The 18,389-nt window shown below is 47.9% G+C and overlaps 1 protein-coding gene across 2 annotated transcripts in view; it reads right to left on the reverse strand.

Moving 5' to 3' along the window:
* Positions 1-6,348: 6,348 nt before the first annotated feature.
* Positions 6,349-18,389, reverse strand: part of MED11 (mediator complex subunit 11) — a 45,282-nt gene continuing 33,241 nt past the window's right edge. For both annotated transcript variants that reach the window (XM_075352517.1, XM_075352518.1), the window contains exons 2-4: positions 18,140-18,279; positions 9,649-9,779; positions 6,349-6,812 (exon numbers count right to left, since the gene is read on the reverse strand). In XM_075352517.1, coding sequence (XP_075208632.1) covers positions 6,672-6,812; positions 9,649-9,779; positions 18,140-18,224 — 357 coding nt within the window. In that variant the 5' untranslated portion in view covers positions 18,225-18,279 and the 3' untranslated portion in view covers positions 6,349-6,671. The remainder of the gene's footprint in view (positions 6,813-9,648; positions 9,780-18,139; positions 18,280-18,389) is intronic.

The raw sequence follows: 18,389 nt of genomic DNA on the forward strand, positions 1-18,389 counted from the left end.
CGTCGTCTCAGATAAGAGTTTGTCCAGGGATTCTCCAAACAGGCGAAGACCATGGAAGGGGAGTGTGGACAGGGATTTCTTGGAGGCACTGTCCGCGTTCCATATCTTTAGCCAAAGGACTCTGCGGGCAAAAACAGCATTGGCTGCCGTTAGGGCTGACAAACTAGCTGCATCTAGGGAGCCGTGAAGAAAATAATTAGAGGCTAGGGAGATCAAATCAAGGATCTCAAAAGCCTCCAGAGGAATATTACAAGAGCGAAGCATCCTGTGTAGGTTCTTACTCCACACACCCATAGCTCTCGCGACCCATGTCAAGACAAACAGGGGGCGAAGAGAGGAGCCTGAAGCCTGGAAAATAGACTTGACCGCCGCATCAACTGCGCGGTCGGACGAGTCCTTGAGAGACGCGCTGTCTGAAACGGACATAACCGTGTGTTTAGCCAGCCTGGATACTGGCGGGTCCACAACGGGGGGGTACTGACCAGGTCTTAACCATTTCAGATGGAAAAGGATAAGCGAATGAAGTGAAAGGTTTTTTATTAAACCTTCTATCAGGGTGATCCCACCGTTTAGACACGATTTGACGAAAAACCGGATCCTGGGCAAAGGACTTAGGAGGCTTCTTGGCCCGCTTGATTGCCGACTGAGAAGTCGGGTCCGGAGGCTGATCAGAAATCGACAAAGAGTGATTGACAGCCAAAATTAGTGTGTCTTCTATATGCCTAGACTCGGAAGGGACATCTGAATCAGAGTCAGAGTCTTGGGAATCGTGACTACTAAAAGTCACAGAGCCCGGGTCAGACTGACCATCGTCCGAGTCGGAAGAGGCGTAGAGGTCGCAATGGCGCCTCTTGGAAGCAGCCTTTTTACGTTCTGGGGAAGAAGGACCAGACGAAGCAGGTGGGCTCCTATGAAGGAGCTGAGTCGAGGGAAGGCTGCCTGAGGTTTGGGATATCTGAGTGACAAGGTCATCTATCCTTTTAGACATTAGAAGAGCCCATGCAGGAAGAACGTCATCAGACGGGGGTGCTGCCTGGCCGATTGCCGGGGCAGAATCCAAAACCTGCGAGGCCTCCTGGTCCGGCAACTGGGTCTGTTGTGACACGGTAGTAGGGGCATCGCAGCCCCGGCATCGTGGATAGCTTAGGCCATTAGAAAACGAGCGTCCACAGGTGGTACAAGCATAGTACAGGTCCGTAGAGGACGCCTGGGAAGGTTTATCACCCTTGCGGTTACGCATGTCAGCAACAGAGTCCTACATAGGGATATGCCGCTGTTAGTATGAGTGAGGAGCCACTAGCAGTATTATAAAGTGACTGCTATGCAGAGCCGGTATATACCGATAGCAAAATGGCATATGCTGTCAAACAGTCGGCATATACCTGCAGGCAGAGCCAGTATATACTGCTAGTAGCTGATATACACCGCTAGCCAGCAGGCGCACACCGCTAGAGAGACAGCGATATACCGCTGAGCAGAGCGGTATATAGTGCTGCAGAAGTGCAGAGCCAAGGAGGCGATCTCACCAGAGTCTGCTCCCCACGTGGAAAATGGCGTCCAGTGTTCCTGGCAGTCTGGAGGAGAGAGACGGCCCCCGGAGACTGATTGGTCTCATTGGTCTCAGGGCTGGGACTAAGCGTGACGGCCAATTGGAAAGGAGCTGCTCCTGAGTGAGGGAGCGGTTTCCAGAGCAATGGGAGGGGGCGTTGCTAGAATGCAGGCCGAAGCCGGGGGCTACATTAATGATGCTCCACGGGATCACGGCCTGCATCGCCCCACCGGTGCCTTTCCAGGCGGCGGTTTGGATGCAGGGGACAGATCACTCGTCGTCTCCCTACCTGCTCCTGGCTCCGTGTGAAGACGCGTCGGTGATGGATGCGGGGATCTCAGGGACGCATCTTCGGCTCAAGGCTGAAGCAGGTCCTCGGCTCTGCTTAGCCCTCTGGAGCTAGCTTGGTGTGAGGTGCTTCCAGGGAGCCTGGAGGGGTACGCAGACCCGTCCACTTGGGCGCGAGGGAAGACTGACGGCTTGTGCACGCCAGGTTTCCTCTGCCCATACGCGGGGGGGAACAAGGGTGGCAGGCACCCTGGTATTGCCCCATATCAAAAATAGAATGAATAAGAAAAAACAAAATAAAAAATTAAAACAAAATAAGCTGGCCTGAGGCACCTGGTAGGGCAAGGCCAGACATGTCAGCCTCCCTGCTGACACTAGAAAAAAACTGAGCTAGTTTCCTGTCTAGCTAGGGTATATGCTGTGGGAGGAGGAGCTAACACTTTTTCAATCTAGTGTCACGCCCCCCCTGGAGACACCATAATACCCACTGTCTGTGTCCCCCAGTGAAAAGGCGAGAAAGGAACAGATATGTCCCTCCGTGTGCCGTGATTTCATGGCACATGTGTGTCCTCCATGTGCTGTCTGTGATCCGTGATAGCACATGGAGATCAGGTACTCCAAACTCACCTGTCCACACCGCTGCTGTCCGTGGGCTGAATCTTCAGCTCTGCTGTGTCCAGCCGCCGCTGTCTCACCGCTGCAGCTACTTCAGGGTCAGCTGTGCAGTGCATTTGAATGGCCATAATTAGTCAGCTTGGAAGCAACAGCCAGCAGCGGCCAAAGACAGCATCGCTGGAGAAGGCGAGTATAAAAATCATTTAATTTCAAACACTTTTTTTTCTGGTTTGTGTTACACAGATCACACCACTGTGTGGTCTGTGTCACATCAGTGATGCCAGAAAAAAAAACAGACTTGTCTCTGTGCGGAAACATGGACACACGTGTACACCGCATGGAAAGTGAAAAATCACTGATGTGTGCACAGAACCATTGATTTTAATGGGTCTGTGTATGTCCGTGATTCTGGTACGTATGAAAACAGTATGTCAGAATCACTGACGTGTGAAGGGGGCCTAAGAAAGATGCAAATTCAGCTGAATTTAGGAAGATGAGAACCGGAGCCTCTCGATTCTCTGCGGGCTGAACAATATCCTTCCACAGATGACACATGCTGCCCATATGTTATGCAGGCCTGCGTTAAATAATGTACTCGAGATTTGTAATCATTATGCACAGCAGAATTGTGAGAAATTTTGGAGGCAAATATTAAAGGCTAAACCAACTATTTTAGGAAAAGTATATGGCTAAGAAATTTTTTTTTCCAAATATGAAACATTAATGCCCAAAACACTCCTGGTCATAAGAAGGGTTAACATGCCCATAGTTTAATCTCAATAGCCATCAAACTTAGAAATATCAATTTTATTAGTATGTTTCAATTTTGTTGGATTATAAGTAATTGTAATATTGATCTTTTTAAAAGGCCTAAATCTTGGGAAACTTAAGGCCGGAAAAGGTCAGAGTTTTGAACCAGGCTACTTTGTAGTACATATTGTATATACTTGAGTATAAGCCAACCCAAGTATAAACCGAGGCCCCTAATTTTACCATAAAAAAAAACCAGGGAAAACGTATTCACTCGAGGATAAGCCTAGGGTGGGAAATGCAGCAGCATTGGTAAATACTGGTACATTTCAAAAATAAAAATAGATACCAATAAAATGTAATGCGCCCATCCTTGTCCCTCCCTTTTAGTAATGTGCCCCATCCTTGTCTCCTATAGTAATGTGCCCCATCCTTGTCTCCTATAGTAATGTGCCCCATCCTTGTCTCCTATAGTAATGTGCCCTATCCTTGTCTCCTATAGTAATGTGCAACATCCTTGTCTCCTATAGTAATGTGCCCCATCCTTGTCTCCTATAGTAATGTGCAACATCTTTGTCTCCTATAGTAATGTGCCCCTTCCTTATCTTCTATAGTAATGTGCCCATCCTTGTCCCCCCTTGTAATACTGTGCACCATCCTTGCCTCCTGTAGTAATGTGCCCCATCCTGTAGTAATGTGCCCCATCCTGTAGTAATGTGCCCCATCCTGTAGTAATGTGCCCCATCCTCTAGTAATGTGCCCCATCCTCTAGTAATGTGCCCCATCCTCTAGTAATGTGCCCCATCCTCTAGTAATGTGCCCCATCTTCTAGTAATGTGCCCCATCCTCTAGTAATGTGCCCCATCCTGTAGTAATGTGCCCCATCCTGTAGTAATGTGCCCCATCCTGTAGTAATGTGCCCCATCCTGTAGTAATGTGCCCCATCGTGTAGTAATGTGCCCCATCCTTGTCCCCTGTAGTAATGTGCCCCATCTTTGTCTCCTGTAGTGTGACCATCCTTATGCCCCATCCTGTAGTAAAGTGCCCATCCTTGTCCCCATCCTGTTGTAAAGTGCCCATCCTTGTCCCCATCCTGTAGTAATGTTACCCATTCTTGATGCCTGTAGTAATGTGCCCCATCCTTGTCTCCTGTAGTAATGTGCCCCATCCTTGTGCCCCATATTGTAGTAATGTGCCCATTCTTTAGGAGCATCTTCATTTTAGTTCCCTTCTTGTCCCCTATTATGCCGTTGTTGACACACACAAAAAATAAATATTCTCACCTCTCTTCCGTTCTTGCAGTGTCCTCTTACCTGCTTCTTGTGTACCGCAGGCACATAGACCCCTCCATGATCGCGGCTGGGGCCATCGTTGGTGCTTTACTGCAGTTGAATGCTTTGAGGCGCCGCAAAGCATTCAACTGAAATTAAACGATGATGGCAGCAGCGGCCCCGTGCATCGGATGCTATGATGGAGGGGTCTATATGCCTGTGGTCTGCAAGAAGCAGGTAAGAGGACACCTCAGGAATGGAGGACAATTGAGAATAATTTTTTGCAGTACCCTCGAGTAGGGGGCTTTTTCAGCACAAAAAAAAAAATTGTCTAAAAAATTCGGTTTATACTCAAGTATATACGGTACTTCTACAAGACAAATCAGAACTGGGTTTTTTTTGTTTTTTTTTTACACAAAGTACCATTTACAACACAGTACCATTTCTGATGCCCTGTTCAAGTGACATCACTGCTCTGCAGACTCCTCCCGGTGACAGTGCTCTGCATTACCTAGAAGTAATTTTTACAGTGTGAGCTTAAGGGGCGTCAGAACCCTCAATAGATTTACACTGAAAGGGTATGGTTGCACTTGCGCATAGCTTCCGATGTGAGAGCATCGGAAGCGATATGCTAATGACCCTCTGCTGCGAGCTATGATGCGATCTTGCGATCGGGACACAGCTGCGGAGAAGAGGGGGGCGGACACTTTCTCCCCATCTTCTCTGCTGCCTGTCTCTGCGTATATAGCACTGTACTCGGAATACATGCGAGTACAGTGCGATGTTTCACACGCTCCTATAGAGTTGTATGGGGGTGTGTGAGCCGAGACTCGCTGCCAAACGCAGCATGCTGTGATTCATTCCGCATGTCGCTGTGGCATGAGAAATCAATCGCAGATGGACACTGCCCCATAGGTTTGCACTAGAGTTAGAGCAATCCGATGTTTAATTGGATTGCACTCATCGGTGCAAAATGCAAGTGGAACCGTACCCTAAAAGACTTCCGGCTCACGCAGAGTATAGAGTGAGCTAGATAGTCTGAAGTGTGGTGACTATAGAAGAACACAACAGATGTAAAAAGAGAGAACAATGGGGCACTTAGGTTTTAACACACCCAATCCCCAGAACAGAAAAACTACCACCAGGGGTGTCTGGCAATTGCTTATTCCCCTCTTCCTATTACCAACTCATGAACACTTGGATGAACTGCGTGCAGGAGTATGGGAGAGGGTCATGAAAAATAACTGGCTGGTGCTTATGGTCAGCATTAATGTTAGGCGGGCTTTGCACGTTGCGACATCGCAAGCCGATGCTGCGATGTCGCACGCGATAGTCCCCGCCCCCGTCGCATCAGCGATATCTTGTGATTCCTGGCATAGCGAACATTATCGCTACGCCATCTTCACATGCACTCACCTGTCCTGCGACGTTGCTCTGGCCGGCGAACCGCCTCCTTCCTAAGGGGGCGGGTCGTATAACGTCAGAGCGACGTCACACGGCAGGCGGCCAAAGCGGAGGGGCGGAGATGAGCAGGATGTAAACATCCCGCCCACCTTCTTCGGCGGCAGGTAAGGTGATGTTCCTCGCTCCTGCGGCTTCATACACAGCGATGTGTGCTGCCGCAGGAACGAGGAACAACATCGTACCTGTCGCAGCAGCGTAATTTTGAAAGAGTCGGAGCCTACACCGATGATACGATAACGACGCTTTTGCGCTCGTTAATCGTATCATCTAGGATTTACACACTACGATGTCGAAAGTGACGCCAGATGTGCGCCACTTTCGATTTGACCCCGCCGACATCGCACGTGCGATGTTGCAACGTGCAAAGCCACCCTTAGTGTCTTGCAGACTATGGTTATCACAAATGCAATGTTTAACATTTCCAATATATTTTATTAGTAGCATAAACCGCTATCCCTTCCAACCCTAAAAAGGTTGCAGATTACAAAGTCAACCTTGCAAGACTCTAGTAAAGAAAGAAAGAAAAAAAAAAAAGACAGGACTCCTAATACAATAGGATTTAGCAAAACAATATGAAATTAAGTCTTTTTTTCTGTCCCTATGAACAATTGTTGTGCTGTCCAAAGTCCTCTCTTCTCAGCTTTAGACCATCTGCACAGTCTGCCAATGCTGCCGTGTGGTTTAGATCTTATTAATGCACTTATAAAATGCATTTTATTTCTTCTTAATGAACATCAAGGCTGCTCCAACATCTGTTCACACGTTCTACAAAGATCAGCCAACTTCACCCGGGCATAGTCAATTCTATTGAGAGCCATTGTCCCATCCTTGCGTGAACTGTAACTGGAACCTTCATGGGGCTGTCCTGTCGCTACCTGAGAAAGAACGTCAAAGAGTCAGAATCACAGAAATCCAAAACCAAGAGAAATTACTGATTGGTGTTTCTTATATTTCATTTTCAGTCTTAGTTGCAATAAGGAATCTTAAATAGGGTACAATACACAAACTCAAGGACAGACTCGGCAAAGTGCGACCCATGAGCGACATACAGCCTCTTGTCTGTCTCTGTCGAACACACAGGACATCAAATGCTGCAGTGATGCAGACAGATGGTTTTGAGCTTTTATGACAGTGTAGATAGCTATGTAGGCAGGTTAGGTGTACTCCGTGTAAGCTGGCCCTGGATACAGTTAACAGGCCTGAGAAGGACATAGTCAACTCCCTGCAGGGCTGTGTGAGGTCAATGCTAAGTATCCATTTATATATACAGTGGAACCTTGGTTTAGGAGAACAATCCGTTCTAGGAGTGTGCTTGTAAACCAAGTTACTCGTCTAGCAAATCAAAATTTCCCATAGGAAATAATGCAAGCTCAGACAATTCCACAACTTGTGCAATGTCCCATCCTGGTCGACTATTGTGCCATTCCACACATGCACAAACACACACATTATGCTCACCTTACCTTCCATTCCATTCCATCGCCGGCCTCCCGGTTCTTGAAGTTTGCCGGTACAGGATGTGTATCGGGTAACCATCGCGACCGATGCCGGAGCTTCTGCTGCCAGAGCGAGTCAGAGCGCGGTGAAAGTATGGAACCGGAAGTGTGTGCGGTGAGTATTTGCTCGTAAACAGAGTTACAAATTTACAACAAGCTTTACTCGTATAGTAAAATACTCGCACACCAAGTTACTCGTAAACCGAGGTTCCACTGCACTACATGTTCCAAATAGATTTTTCCCGGAACAAAGTGTAAGGCTATGTGCGCACGTTGCGTAAATACATGCAGTTACGCTGCGCTTTGTAGCGCAGCGTAACTGCATGCGTCCTGCGTCCCCTGCACAGTCTATGGAGATTGTGCAGGGGCCGTGCGCACATGGCACTTTAGAGCGCAGCGCTTCGGCTACTGCCGAAGCGCTGCGTAAAAAGAAGTGACATGTCACTTCTTTCCTGCGCTTTGCCGGCAGCTCCTGCTCTGTCTATGGGAGAAGCTGCAGGCAGAGCGCATGGAATCGGCTTCACTACGGACATTTTCTGCAGCGATTAGAAGCGCACATGTGCTCTTCAGATCGCTGCAGAAATTTCTGCAGTGAACTGTACGCAACGTGCGCACATAGCCTTATTCTGATATTGAATTAGGCACTTCTGCTCCAGAATCACATTTTAGGCATGGCGAAAAGATATTTGGGGTTCATGTGGAATGAATTTATTTCATATACATGGACCCACACATCACAGAAGAATCAGGCCCAGATATTGCCCATTATAAGTTGAATAATGCACATGTATATAAATAACGATAATGTTTAATCCCACCTTTAAATTAAAAAAAAAAAAAGTATACTTCTGTATTGGTGGCATTCAGTCCTGTGTCACTGTCCACCGCCGGTGAGAGGACGCCGATCTCTGCAGCTGTCATGTGATAATATTCACAGGGCTGAAAGTGGTCAGACAACCCTGGAGGCAAGTATACGTCATCATATTTTCCGGTTATAGGTTTTATCAGAGAATATTGAACCTGTTTATATCATCTCTGCATCCAATCACTGAGCTCAATGGCTCTGCTAATGTAGACAGTATCAGCAACCGAGCTCAGCGATTGGCAGCAGAGGTGATGTGTGCTGTAGTCGAGACGTCACTGCTGCAGCATCAGAAGCAGAGCTGGACTCTTTTCTGTCCAATGGATTGTACTATTATATATATATATATATATATATATATATATATACTATATATACTATAGTATATATATATATATATATATATATATATATATCATATATATAAAAACAAAAATAAAAAAAAATTACGAACGCATAAATTCCACCAGGGTCATAAGTTTCAAAATTTCTGTTAAAGGGCTTACTAGGCTATGTTCAGACAGGATCATGATATAAGGTTTAATAGGGAGAGATTTTACTACTATTCTCCCTACTTTACTATTATATTGTGATCCCCTTCTTTATGATCTCATCTACCTGGTCACATCTATCTGGATATACCTATTGATGCCCCTGGTTATTTGTTTGATACGTGCATACTAGCTTTTGAATATACCAGTTTCTTGCCAGGTTCTATTGTGTTTCTTTTTCCACTATAAAAATTGTTTTGATAACGATGAAATAAAACGTATTGTTTTTAGTAGGTTTTCCTTTGCATTTTTTAGGGGGAAATATTGGGCACCCCTGATGTGATATGATTCTTGATTAGCAGTGTCTCACCTTTCCCTTGTTCCAGCTACGCGCCTAGGCTGCAGTGGTGACGTGATTACGACTAGGTCAACCTTTTGGTTCAGTCCACCACAAGTCTCACAGTCTCATGTGGCCCTTTTGGAAAATTCATTGCTCACCCCTGTCATAGGAGATTATCACTTTGTCCCTCCTCTCTCTCACAATCTTGTGTCTTGCTACAAAACAACTGGTTAAAAAAGTAGCCTCCTTCAGGTTGTAAGGAACTCCTTTTCCTCTACACCCTTAATGAGACGGTCATTTGTGGTCTACAGCAACCCCAATATGTAAGAAAACTGACAAAGTGAGATCACTTGCTCTGTAACTTCATCAGCTCTCCGCAACACGATCTTACATGGCATCCATAGGGATTGGCGTCTGGGCAGATGTATGGGTTCTTTTTAACCCCAGCCAAACCCGAACATCTACAGGTTCACCCATCTCTAGTTAACATATCATGGCACAAATAGCTATGTTGTAACATACCTGTGTGAGATAACGGATTTGTCCTGAGAGTTCAGATTCAACCTTCTGCATGGAAGTGGTGAATTGGGAGGCATGTCTGTCTAAGAGACGTTCATTTGGTTTCTCTTTGGAGAGCTCCAATATTACATTCCCTGAAACAAATTAGAAAACTGTATAATTTACATTCACAAAACTATATAACCTTTAGATGTATGTATCGCTGACCTTTCTGGCAAATATCAAGATAGTCTATTGCTCAAAAGAAAACAGTGGGCAGAATTTTTAGGCAAGTATTTTGCCCTCATCATTATTTTTACACATATTTTCCAACTCCAAGCTGCGTGATTACAGAAGCATTAAAAGTTTTCTTCAAATAGTTGACAGGGTCGCAAAAAACACGTCGAGAAAAAAAAAAAAAAAAAAAGGCGAGCGTTAACTGCCAAATATTTGACAAGAATCAAAGCGAAGCAACCAGAAACCCATTATAATTCAAAGCTGTCATATACCAGAACTACAACCTCCCTGGATTATCCAGAAGTACAAGGTGTTCAGTGCTCATAGACATGGCCAAGGTAAGGAAGGCTGAAACCCAACAACCTTTGTGGATGTGCCTGTGGCTAGATCAGTAACGGACATAGACCTGCATTTCGACTCAGACACCAGCAAGTTGGAGGTGGGGTATTGCTATGGGCTGGTGTTATTAAAGATGATCTAGCTAGACTTTTTTGGGTTGAAGATGGATCCAAAAATCAACTCCCAAACTCACTACTAGGTTTTAGAAAACACTTTCTTCCAGCATTCAAGAACATTTTGATGCAGGACAATGTTCCATTGCATCCATTAAAGTACTCCACTGCTTGGAAAGCCAGTAAAGGCCTTAAAAATGAAAGGACTGGTTTTTTTCCAGCAGGACAATGCGCCATGCCACACAGCTAGGTCAATCAATGTGTGGATGAAGGACCATCACATCAAAACCCTGTCATGGCCAGCCCAATCTCCAGACCTGAATCCCATTGAAAACCTCTGGAATGTAATCAAGAGGAAGATGGATAGTCACAATTTTTCAAACAAAGAAGAACTGCTTACATTTTTGCACCAGGAGTGACATAAGGTCACCCACAAGCAGTGTGAAAGATTGGTGGAAAGCAGCCAAGACGCATAAAAAAGAGAATTTTGTTACTTACCGTAAATTCTTTTTCTTATAGTTCCGTCATGGGAGACCCAGACCATGGGTGTATAGCTACTGCCCCCGGAGGACACACAAAGTTACTACACTCAAAAACGTGTAGCTCCTCCCTCCTAGCATATACACCCCCTGCTAGCCAGTCCTAGCCAGTTTAGTGCAAAAGCTGAAGGAGGACATCCACCCACAAGAAGAGACAGAGTAAAATCCGGAAGAACCGGAACCTCTGTCTACAACAATAACAGCCGGTGAAGACACACGGAACAACAAACCTGCCAACAGGCAATAGGGAGGGTGCTGGGTCTCCCATGACGGAACTATAAGAAAAAGAATTTACGGTAAGTAACAAAATTCTCTTTTTCTTTATCGTTCCTATGGGAGACCCAGACCATGGGACGTTCAAAAGCAGTCCATGGGAGGGAATAAACAGACAACTGAGAAGCAGGCAAACCTAACTTCACAAATGGGCGACAGACGCCGGACAAATGCGTCTGCCCAAGCCCGCGTCTGCCAAAGCATGAGCATGCCTTGGGTAGTGCCTCGAAAAAGTGTGCAGACTAATTCGAGCTGCAGTCTGACAGACCTACTGAGCCGTAACCTGGTGCCTTAAAGCCCAAAAAGGCGCCGACAGGTCTGATCAAATGTGCTCTGATCCCCGGCGGGGAAGGCACTTGAGTACACTTGTAGGTCTCGGAAATGGCCGACCTAAGCCAACGAACCAGGGTCGGCTTAGATGCCGAGAGACCGCTACACTGACTAGCAGTCAGCACCAGAGAGAGGTGCACCGCCTAATAACGGCGGTGCGAGACACATAGATCCGGAGCGCCCGCACCAGATCCAGGATATGCAACGCTTCCTCAAGCGATGAACAGGAGCCGGACAAAAGGAAGGCAGGAAAATTGCCCCGGATAAGGTGGAAGCAGTAACCGCCTTAGGGAAAAAAGTCCGGAGTCGGACGAAGACCACCTTGTCTTGATGCAAAAGACCAAAAAAGGGGGTGACTCCGAGAGGGTGCAGCCAGAACTCTCTGGCGGGAAATTATAGCCACTAGAAAGACTACTTTCTGTGAAAGATGAAACAAAGAAACCTCCCCAAGAGGCGCAAAGGGGGGTTTCCGGGAACCGGGAGGACCGGATTAAGGTCCCAGGGCTCCATAGGCCGCCGGAAAGGCGGAATGATGTGAGATGCGCCCTTAAAGGAGCGCACCGGAGCCAGCCGGACGATACGCCGCTGGCACATACTGACAGAGCCGAGACCTGTCCCTTAATGAGGGATAGTCCTAGCTGTAGACCGGACTGTGGAAGGGACAGGAGGGTCAGCAAGGCCAAAAAGGTCAAAGGACACTTTGGAGCTAGAGTCATAGCGGAGATGACTTCAGGAAGGATATCAGAAGTCGCCAAGATCCAGGACTCAAGAGCTACGCCGTCAATCTGAGAATCCAGAATTCTGACGGAAAAAACGGACCTTTTGAGAAAAGGTCTGAACGGTCCGCAAGATGCCATGGCAACCCAACGGACAGAAGGAGCAGGTCAGAGCACCAAGCCTGCCTGAGTCAGTCTGGAGTATGAGAATGACCCGACGGCCCCCTTTACTGATCTTGTGCAGGACTCTGGACAAGAGGTAGAGGGTGAAATACGTAAAGAGACGAAGCTGGGATCAAACATGAACCAGTGTGTCTACCGCAAAACCTGAGGATTGTGGACCACGGTTGGACAGCTGAAATAGTCTGCCTCGCAGTTTTCACATCTAGGATGTGGGCTGCGGATACGGTGGACTAGGAGTCCCTTGTCCACTGAAGAATGTTGAGCCGCCAAGATTGCCAGGCGGCTGAGTGTCCCGCCCCGGAAGCTGATGTAGGAAAACGCTGTCACGTTGTCCGACTGGACTCGAATGTGCCTAGCCGCCAACAGATGGTGAAGGCTTAGAGAGCTAGAAATACAGCTCTGATTTCCAGCACATTGATCCAGAGGGCTGATTCGGACAGAGTCCAAGCGCCCTGCGCTCCACGGTGGAGATATACTGCTCCCAAGGCGGATAGGCTTCCATTGACGCCACCGTCTGACCAGCACCTGTATAAGGTGTCTGATAGAACGACGTCGACCGCCAGCGGAGGGACTACTGATCGACTAAGAGCAGCTTCACAAGTGCCGACAGAGTCTCGAATTACGTCCCTGAGAACATCTGGTTCGAAGTCAGAGTGGACTTGGACAGAAAGACAAGCCACCCGAATAGGTTAGAGTGGCGAGAGTGAGCGAAGCACTCTACTAAGAGTCAGCACTGGATGAAGCCCCGACAAGAAGGCCGTCCAGGGCAAAAGATCACTGCCAATCCCTAGGGGTGCAGGACCCTAATCACAGCTGCCCCAATGAGAATACTCGAGGGGCCGTGGCTAACCCCAAGGGAAGAGCCACGAATTGGACCACTCCGATTGTCAAAACGTAGTCAACGCTGGTGTGAAACTGCGATTGACTCCTGCAGATAGGCATCTCTGATGCCGATGGCTGCTAGGGAATCTCCTTGGGTTCTTGATTGATCCGGTGAAAAACACACGGAACAAAACCGAGACTCCATGTGAAAACGCCACACCTGACTATGCTTGAAAAGCAAAAGATCCAGGTCGGAAGGCACCGCCCTCTTCGGGGACTAGGAATAGATTTAAGCAAAAATCTCAGAACCGTTCCCAGTCGGGAACCGGTATAATTACTCCATTGGCCTGCAAGAAATGCCACGGCCTGTGAGAAGGCGGCGGTCTTGGAGCCGGGAGGAGTTGACAGAAAAAATCTGTTTGGCGGGTGGACAGAATTCCATCCTGTAGCCATGGGGGATATAATCCCGCCCCCACTGAACGGAGACGTGTTAGAACCCTACGTCGCCAAGTGGAGAGAGCCTGCCACCGACCAAGGAGGTTGTTGGCGTGGCTAGATAGCTCGGAGGAAGCTGACTCAGTGGCAGCATCTCCTGCGGTCTTCTGAAGACGCAGCTTCGAGCCATTTGGTTCTATGAACCTAGGCCGAGCTAGAGGACGATCAGATGGAGGAACGGAAACCACCGAAACCTCAACTGATTCCTGCCCTGGACAGGTTCCCTGGTTTAGGTTTGTGGCAAGGAAGAACACTCCCCGCCAAGAGCTTCCTTAATTTCATCCAGTTGGTTCCGAGGAAACTGGTCCCTCCGAAGCCACAGGAGCCTGCGGATAGCGAGGAAAGTAGCCAAGACCACCGCCGTGCGGTGTCCAGCACGGCAGACCTGGCAGAGGATGAAAAGACTGAAGTCTGGAAGTTCAGGCAACCGTTTTGGGCATAGAGTCCCTGTGAGGGAATGCATCTCCTCCAGAGAAGCAGAGAAGGTACAAAAAAACCGCACTGCTGTAAAGCTGAGGAGAACGAAGCTCCTGCCGCCCCCATACCGACTTGGCCAAAAGGACAACCGGGCGGACCGCAAAACCTTAAGTGAGGAGCCATCAGCCACTGACATAACGGTCCGGGCTGAGCCACCTGAGGTGAATGAGCCCACTTCTTGACCACCATTGGTGGACAGGGGAAACACAGTCCTCAGAATCACGCTTCATGGGAAGCGACTGTCAGAGCGGAACCTGGGCTGGTCACAGGGGCCTGAAAACTGGAGTGGTTAAGGAACACACGTTGTGTTCACCTAGATAAGGTAACTCCGGCGGATTGAGGTCCAGTACAAAATTAATGTACCGTGGGATCCTTATAGAGGTGCCGTCAGCCACTGATACAACTATCCGGGCTGAAAGTCTAGACACCGGAGTGGCCACCCTTGGCAAATGAGTACACTCCTTGACCACCTCTGATGGGAGGGGGAGACAGGCAGCAGAACCCCGCTGTGGGGTCTGCAGGACAGGCTGTGGGCTTGGACGCAGCGGGCTGAAAACTGGAGTGGTTAAGGAACACACTCCTCGTCCTGTTAAAGGTATACTGATGCCTTTCTGCCAGCGGGGAATACTCCCCTGATACAGGCGGATGGAGGTCCAGTACAAGTATAATGGACGCAATCCAATCATTCACATCTGCGTCACCTACGGACGGATCAATGTACATAAAGTAGCGTCCGAGCCCCTGGTAGAGACATCCTCCTCGTCCAGTGAGTCAGCTCGTAATCGGAGCTGCGGGACGGGGAGGACAGGGGACCCTGCGTCTCCCTGTCAGGAGGACGGGGTCTGAGCCCAGAAGGAGAGTCCCTTGTGAGCTTTGCTGAGCGAGCTGAAGCAGAAAACGCCCTGAGAAGGGGGCTGCATGCTCAGCAGATGCCGGGACAGCCGAACCCTGGAAATAGGATTCCCCCAGGGGTCAGCCACCGAAACCGGAGCAGCTGGAGGGACCATTAATGAGCCTCCAAGCTGAGGGGCCACAGTGGTTATGAGCTCGGTACAGCCGTACGAGACTACCTGCAGTGGATAATAAAAACAGCCTGCAGCCTCGCTCTGTGAGACATGCTGCAGAGGTGGGGGCTCTGTCTAGAATGTCTAGAATACCCAAGACAGGGGTTCAGCCTGGGGAGACTCCAGGCTGAGGCACCACCACATAAGAACCATTACAGTGTGGGTCTGTGCCGGTTCAGGCAATATGAGCTTACATGCAGAACATGTAGTGTACAGCCTTGGAGCTTTGCTCCTAGTGTGAGACATGCTGCTGAGGAGGAGGTTCTATAATAAAGAATTAACTCCTTCAGAATGCCCTGAGAGTGTATAAAAGTGCACAACCAGAGGTTGTGACTTATCAGGCCGCTATTATGAGTGGCCTCCGGATTCCAAGCCTGGACCCCCAGCCAGATATTCACTCCCTCTGCACTGCAGAGCAGCCAGCGCCGACCAGTGTACTAAGAACGCTGAGAAAATGGCGCCAGAGTGAGGGGGGGGGGGCGGGGGTTAACCCAGGAGCGGGAATCGGAGGGCTAAGGAGATGTACAGGGGAGGGAATCATCTCCTCAAAAAGGAGTGTCCTCCCCTGTGCAGAGCGGCCGGCGGACGGCGCTGCAGCGTCCCCCTGCATGACTGACATGCAGGGGAACGAAACGAAACTAGGCCGCGGCTGAAGCCGGGGCCTAGAGTTATGCATGCGGCCGACAATCAGGCATCATCGGCGCGGTTCTCAGTAAAAACCGTGGAACCGGCCGGAAACACAGTAAAAAGCAGCATTATCAAAGTAAATCACTGTCCCCCCCAATAAAAGTGCCCCACATTGCAGAAGGACCCTCTAAATAACATCTCTATACTTAGCTTTGAGACGCAGGGCCCAGTCCCTGGGTGGGGTGGGGGTTCAGTGCTCCGTCCAGCAGGGTTCTGCAAAAGGGCTGCGGATGGAGGCCGGTCTCCTGCAAGGCAGTGAGAACCGTGTTGGCTCTAACTTCAAGCCAGAGCCCCTAAGGGATGGTGAAGGAGCGCGGCATGAAGGGCTCCTGCCCTGAAGTCAACCTTAACAGCACCGCCGCCAGGGGGGTGAGAAGGGACATGCCGGGAGTCCAGTGGACCCGCTTTTCTTCCAAATCTTTAGAAAAAATGAAAAATCAAAAAAGGATGCATGTGTGTGTGTGATCCTCCTGACACAAAGAATGAAACTGGCTAGGACTGGCTAGCAGGGGGTGTATATGCTAGGAGGGAGGAGCTACACGTTTGAGTGTAGTAACTTTGTGTGTCCTCCGGGGGCAGTAGCTATACACCCATGGTCTGGGTCTCCCATAGGAACGATAAAGAAAGCTGTGATTAAACATATGGCTATTCCACAAAATATTGATAGCAGAACTCTTCCTAAGTTAAAACATTAGTATTGTTGTTTCTAAATGATTATGAACTTGTTTCTTTGCATTATTTGAGGTCTGAAAGCAATGTGCATTTTTTTGTTATTTTAACTATTTCTCGTTCTCAGAAAATAAATACAACATTTTTTGCTTGGAAATTCAGTGACACGTTGTCAGTAGTTTATGGAATAAAAGAACAATTTACATTTTACTCAAATATACCAAAAAAGAGAAAAATCAGGAAAATTTGGAAGTTGTCTCTTAATTTTTGCCAGAGCCGTATATGACTTTTTGATTGCGTTTTATTCCACTTTTTTGTCAGCTGTATGATAAGAGATTTTTGCTCCTTTTTTTTTTTTAACAGTGTTCACTGAAGTGGTGAACTAGCATGACAGTTTTCTACCTTTGATTGTTCCAGAAGCGGCGATACCAAATGTGTATTTTTGTTGTTTATTTTTGTATATACATAAATATACGTATTTACTGGTATATATTTTTGGAGACTTTTTTTCTGGTTTTTCTTTGGGGGGGAGGGGGGCGGGGGAATCTTTATTTTCTGATTTTTATAAATTATTTTTAGAATTTTAAAAAAAAAAAAAAAAAAAATTCTGTTTCCTTTTTATTAGTCTGATTGTTGGTATAATGCATTGCAATGCAATACATTATACAGGTCAATGTGACACTGACAGATCGCCTCTTAGACTATCCTGGCATGGTGTAACAGGCTACTGTATTCTGGTAATCAGAAGGTCAACAATCGGGTCCCGGTGATCACGACATGAGGGTCCTAAGCAGGTGGAAAAGCACTCCCTGTCTCAGCCCCTTAAATGCTGTGATTGCTATTGATCGCAGCATTTAGGGGGTTAATGTCAGGGGCAGCCTTGGCAGTGAGAGCTGGGTCTTGGCTGTCATGTAAGCCGAGCTCCCAGCAGCAAATGCTTGGACACGGCCTGTGCCTGCATGATCACCAGGACGTACCAGTAATACAGCAATGTAGAACATACTGGTCGGGAAGTGTTTAAATAGGAGACTTATTCTGAAGGAAAACAGTACACCTCTCTGACCACTGTCTGCGAGGCTGCCCAAAAAGCTTATCATCAGCAGATTAAGAAACTAACAGACTCCAGGGATGGAAGGCTTATGCCTGTTATTGAAAATAAAGGCCGCTTTACAAGCTGCGATATCGTGAACGATATCGCTAGCGTGCGTACCCGCCCCCATCGGTTGTGCGACACGGGCATATCGCTGCCCGTGGAGCACAACATCGCGCGGACCTGTCACACTACTTACCTGCCTAGCGACGTCGCTGTGACCGGCGAACCGCCTCCTTTCTAAGGGGGCGGTTCGTTTAGCGTCACAGCGACGTCACAGTAGCGTCACTGAACCGCCGCCCAATAGAAGCGGAGGGGCGGAGATGAGCGGGACTTAACATCCTAATATAACATAACTAATAATTTGGCATATATTCTCCTAGGAAGGACAAAACCTCGCTTTTACTTCTATATTCAGGTTTATTAACCTTTTGGAATGACTAACAGCACAGGTTGTACAGTTCTCCTTTCACAAGATTACCTGCATTCAGTAAGATGGTAGCAATTTCTCTCTCAATATCCTCCAAGATACGGAGTCTTTCATTTGCCAGGCTATAAGTAGCCATACGGACCGGAGATCGTTGCCGTGTGCGGAATATTCAGGCTCTAGAAATGCTCCTCCTGTGGCAAACAACATTAGAATGTAAAAGATGGCCATGATATATGTCCCTCCAAACGTTTAGAACACATCAGCTGTTAGACATGCTATTCATGGTTTTTAAAGCTTTCTG

This window comes from Anomaloglossus baeobatrachus, chromosome 1 (assembly GCF_048569485.1).
Source record: "Anomaloglossus baeobatrachus isolate aAnoBae1 chromosome 1, aAnoBae1.hap1, whole genome shotgun sequence".
NCBI classification, from domain to species: domain Eukaryota; kingdom Metazoa; phylum Chordata; class Amphibia; order Anura; family Aromobatidae; genus Anomaloglossus; species Anomaloglossus baeobatrachus.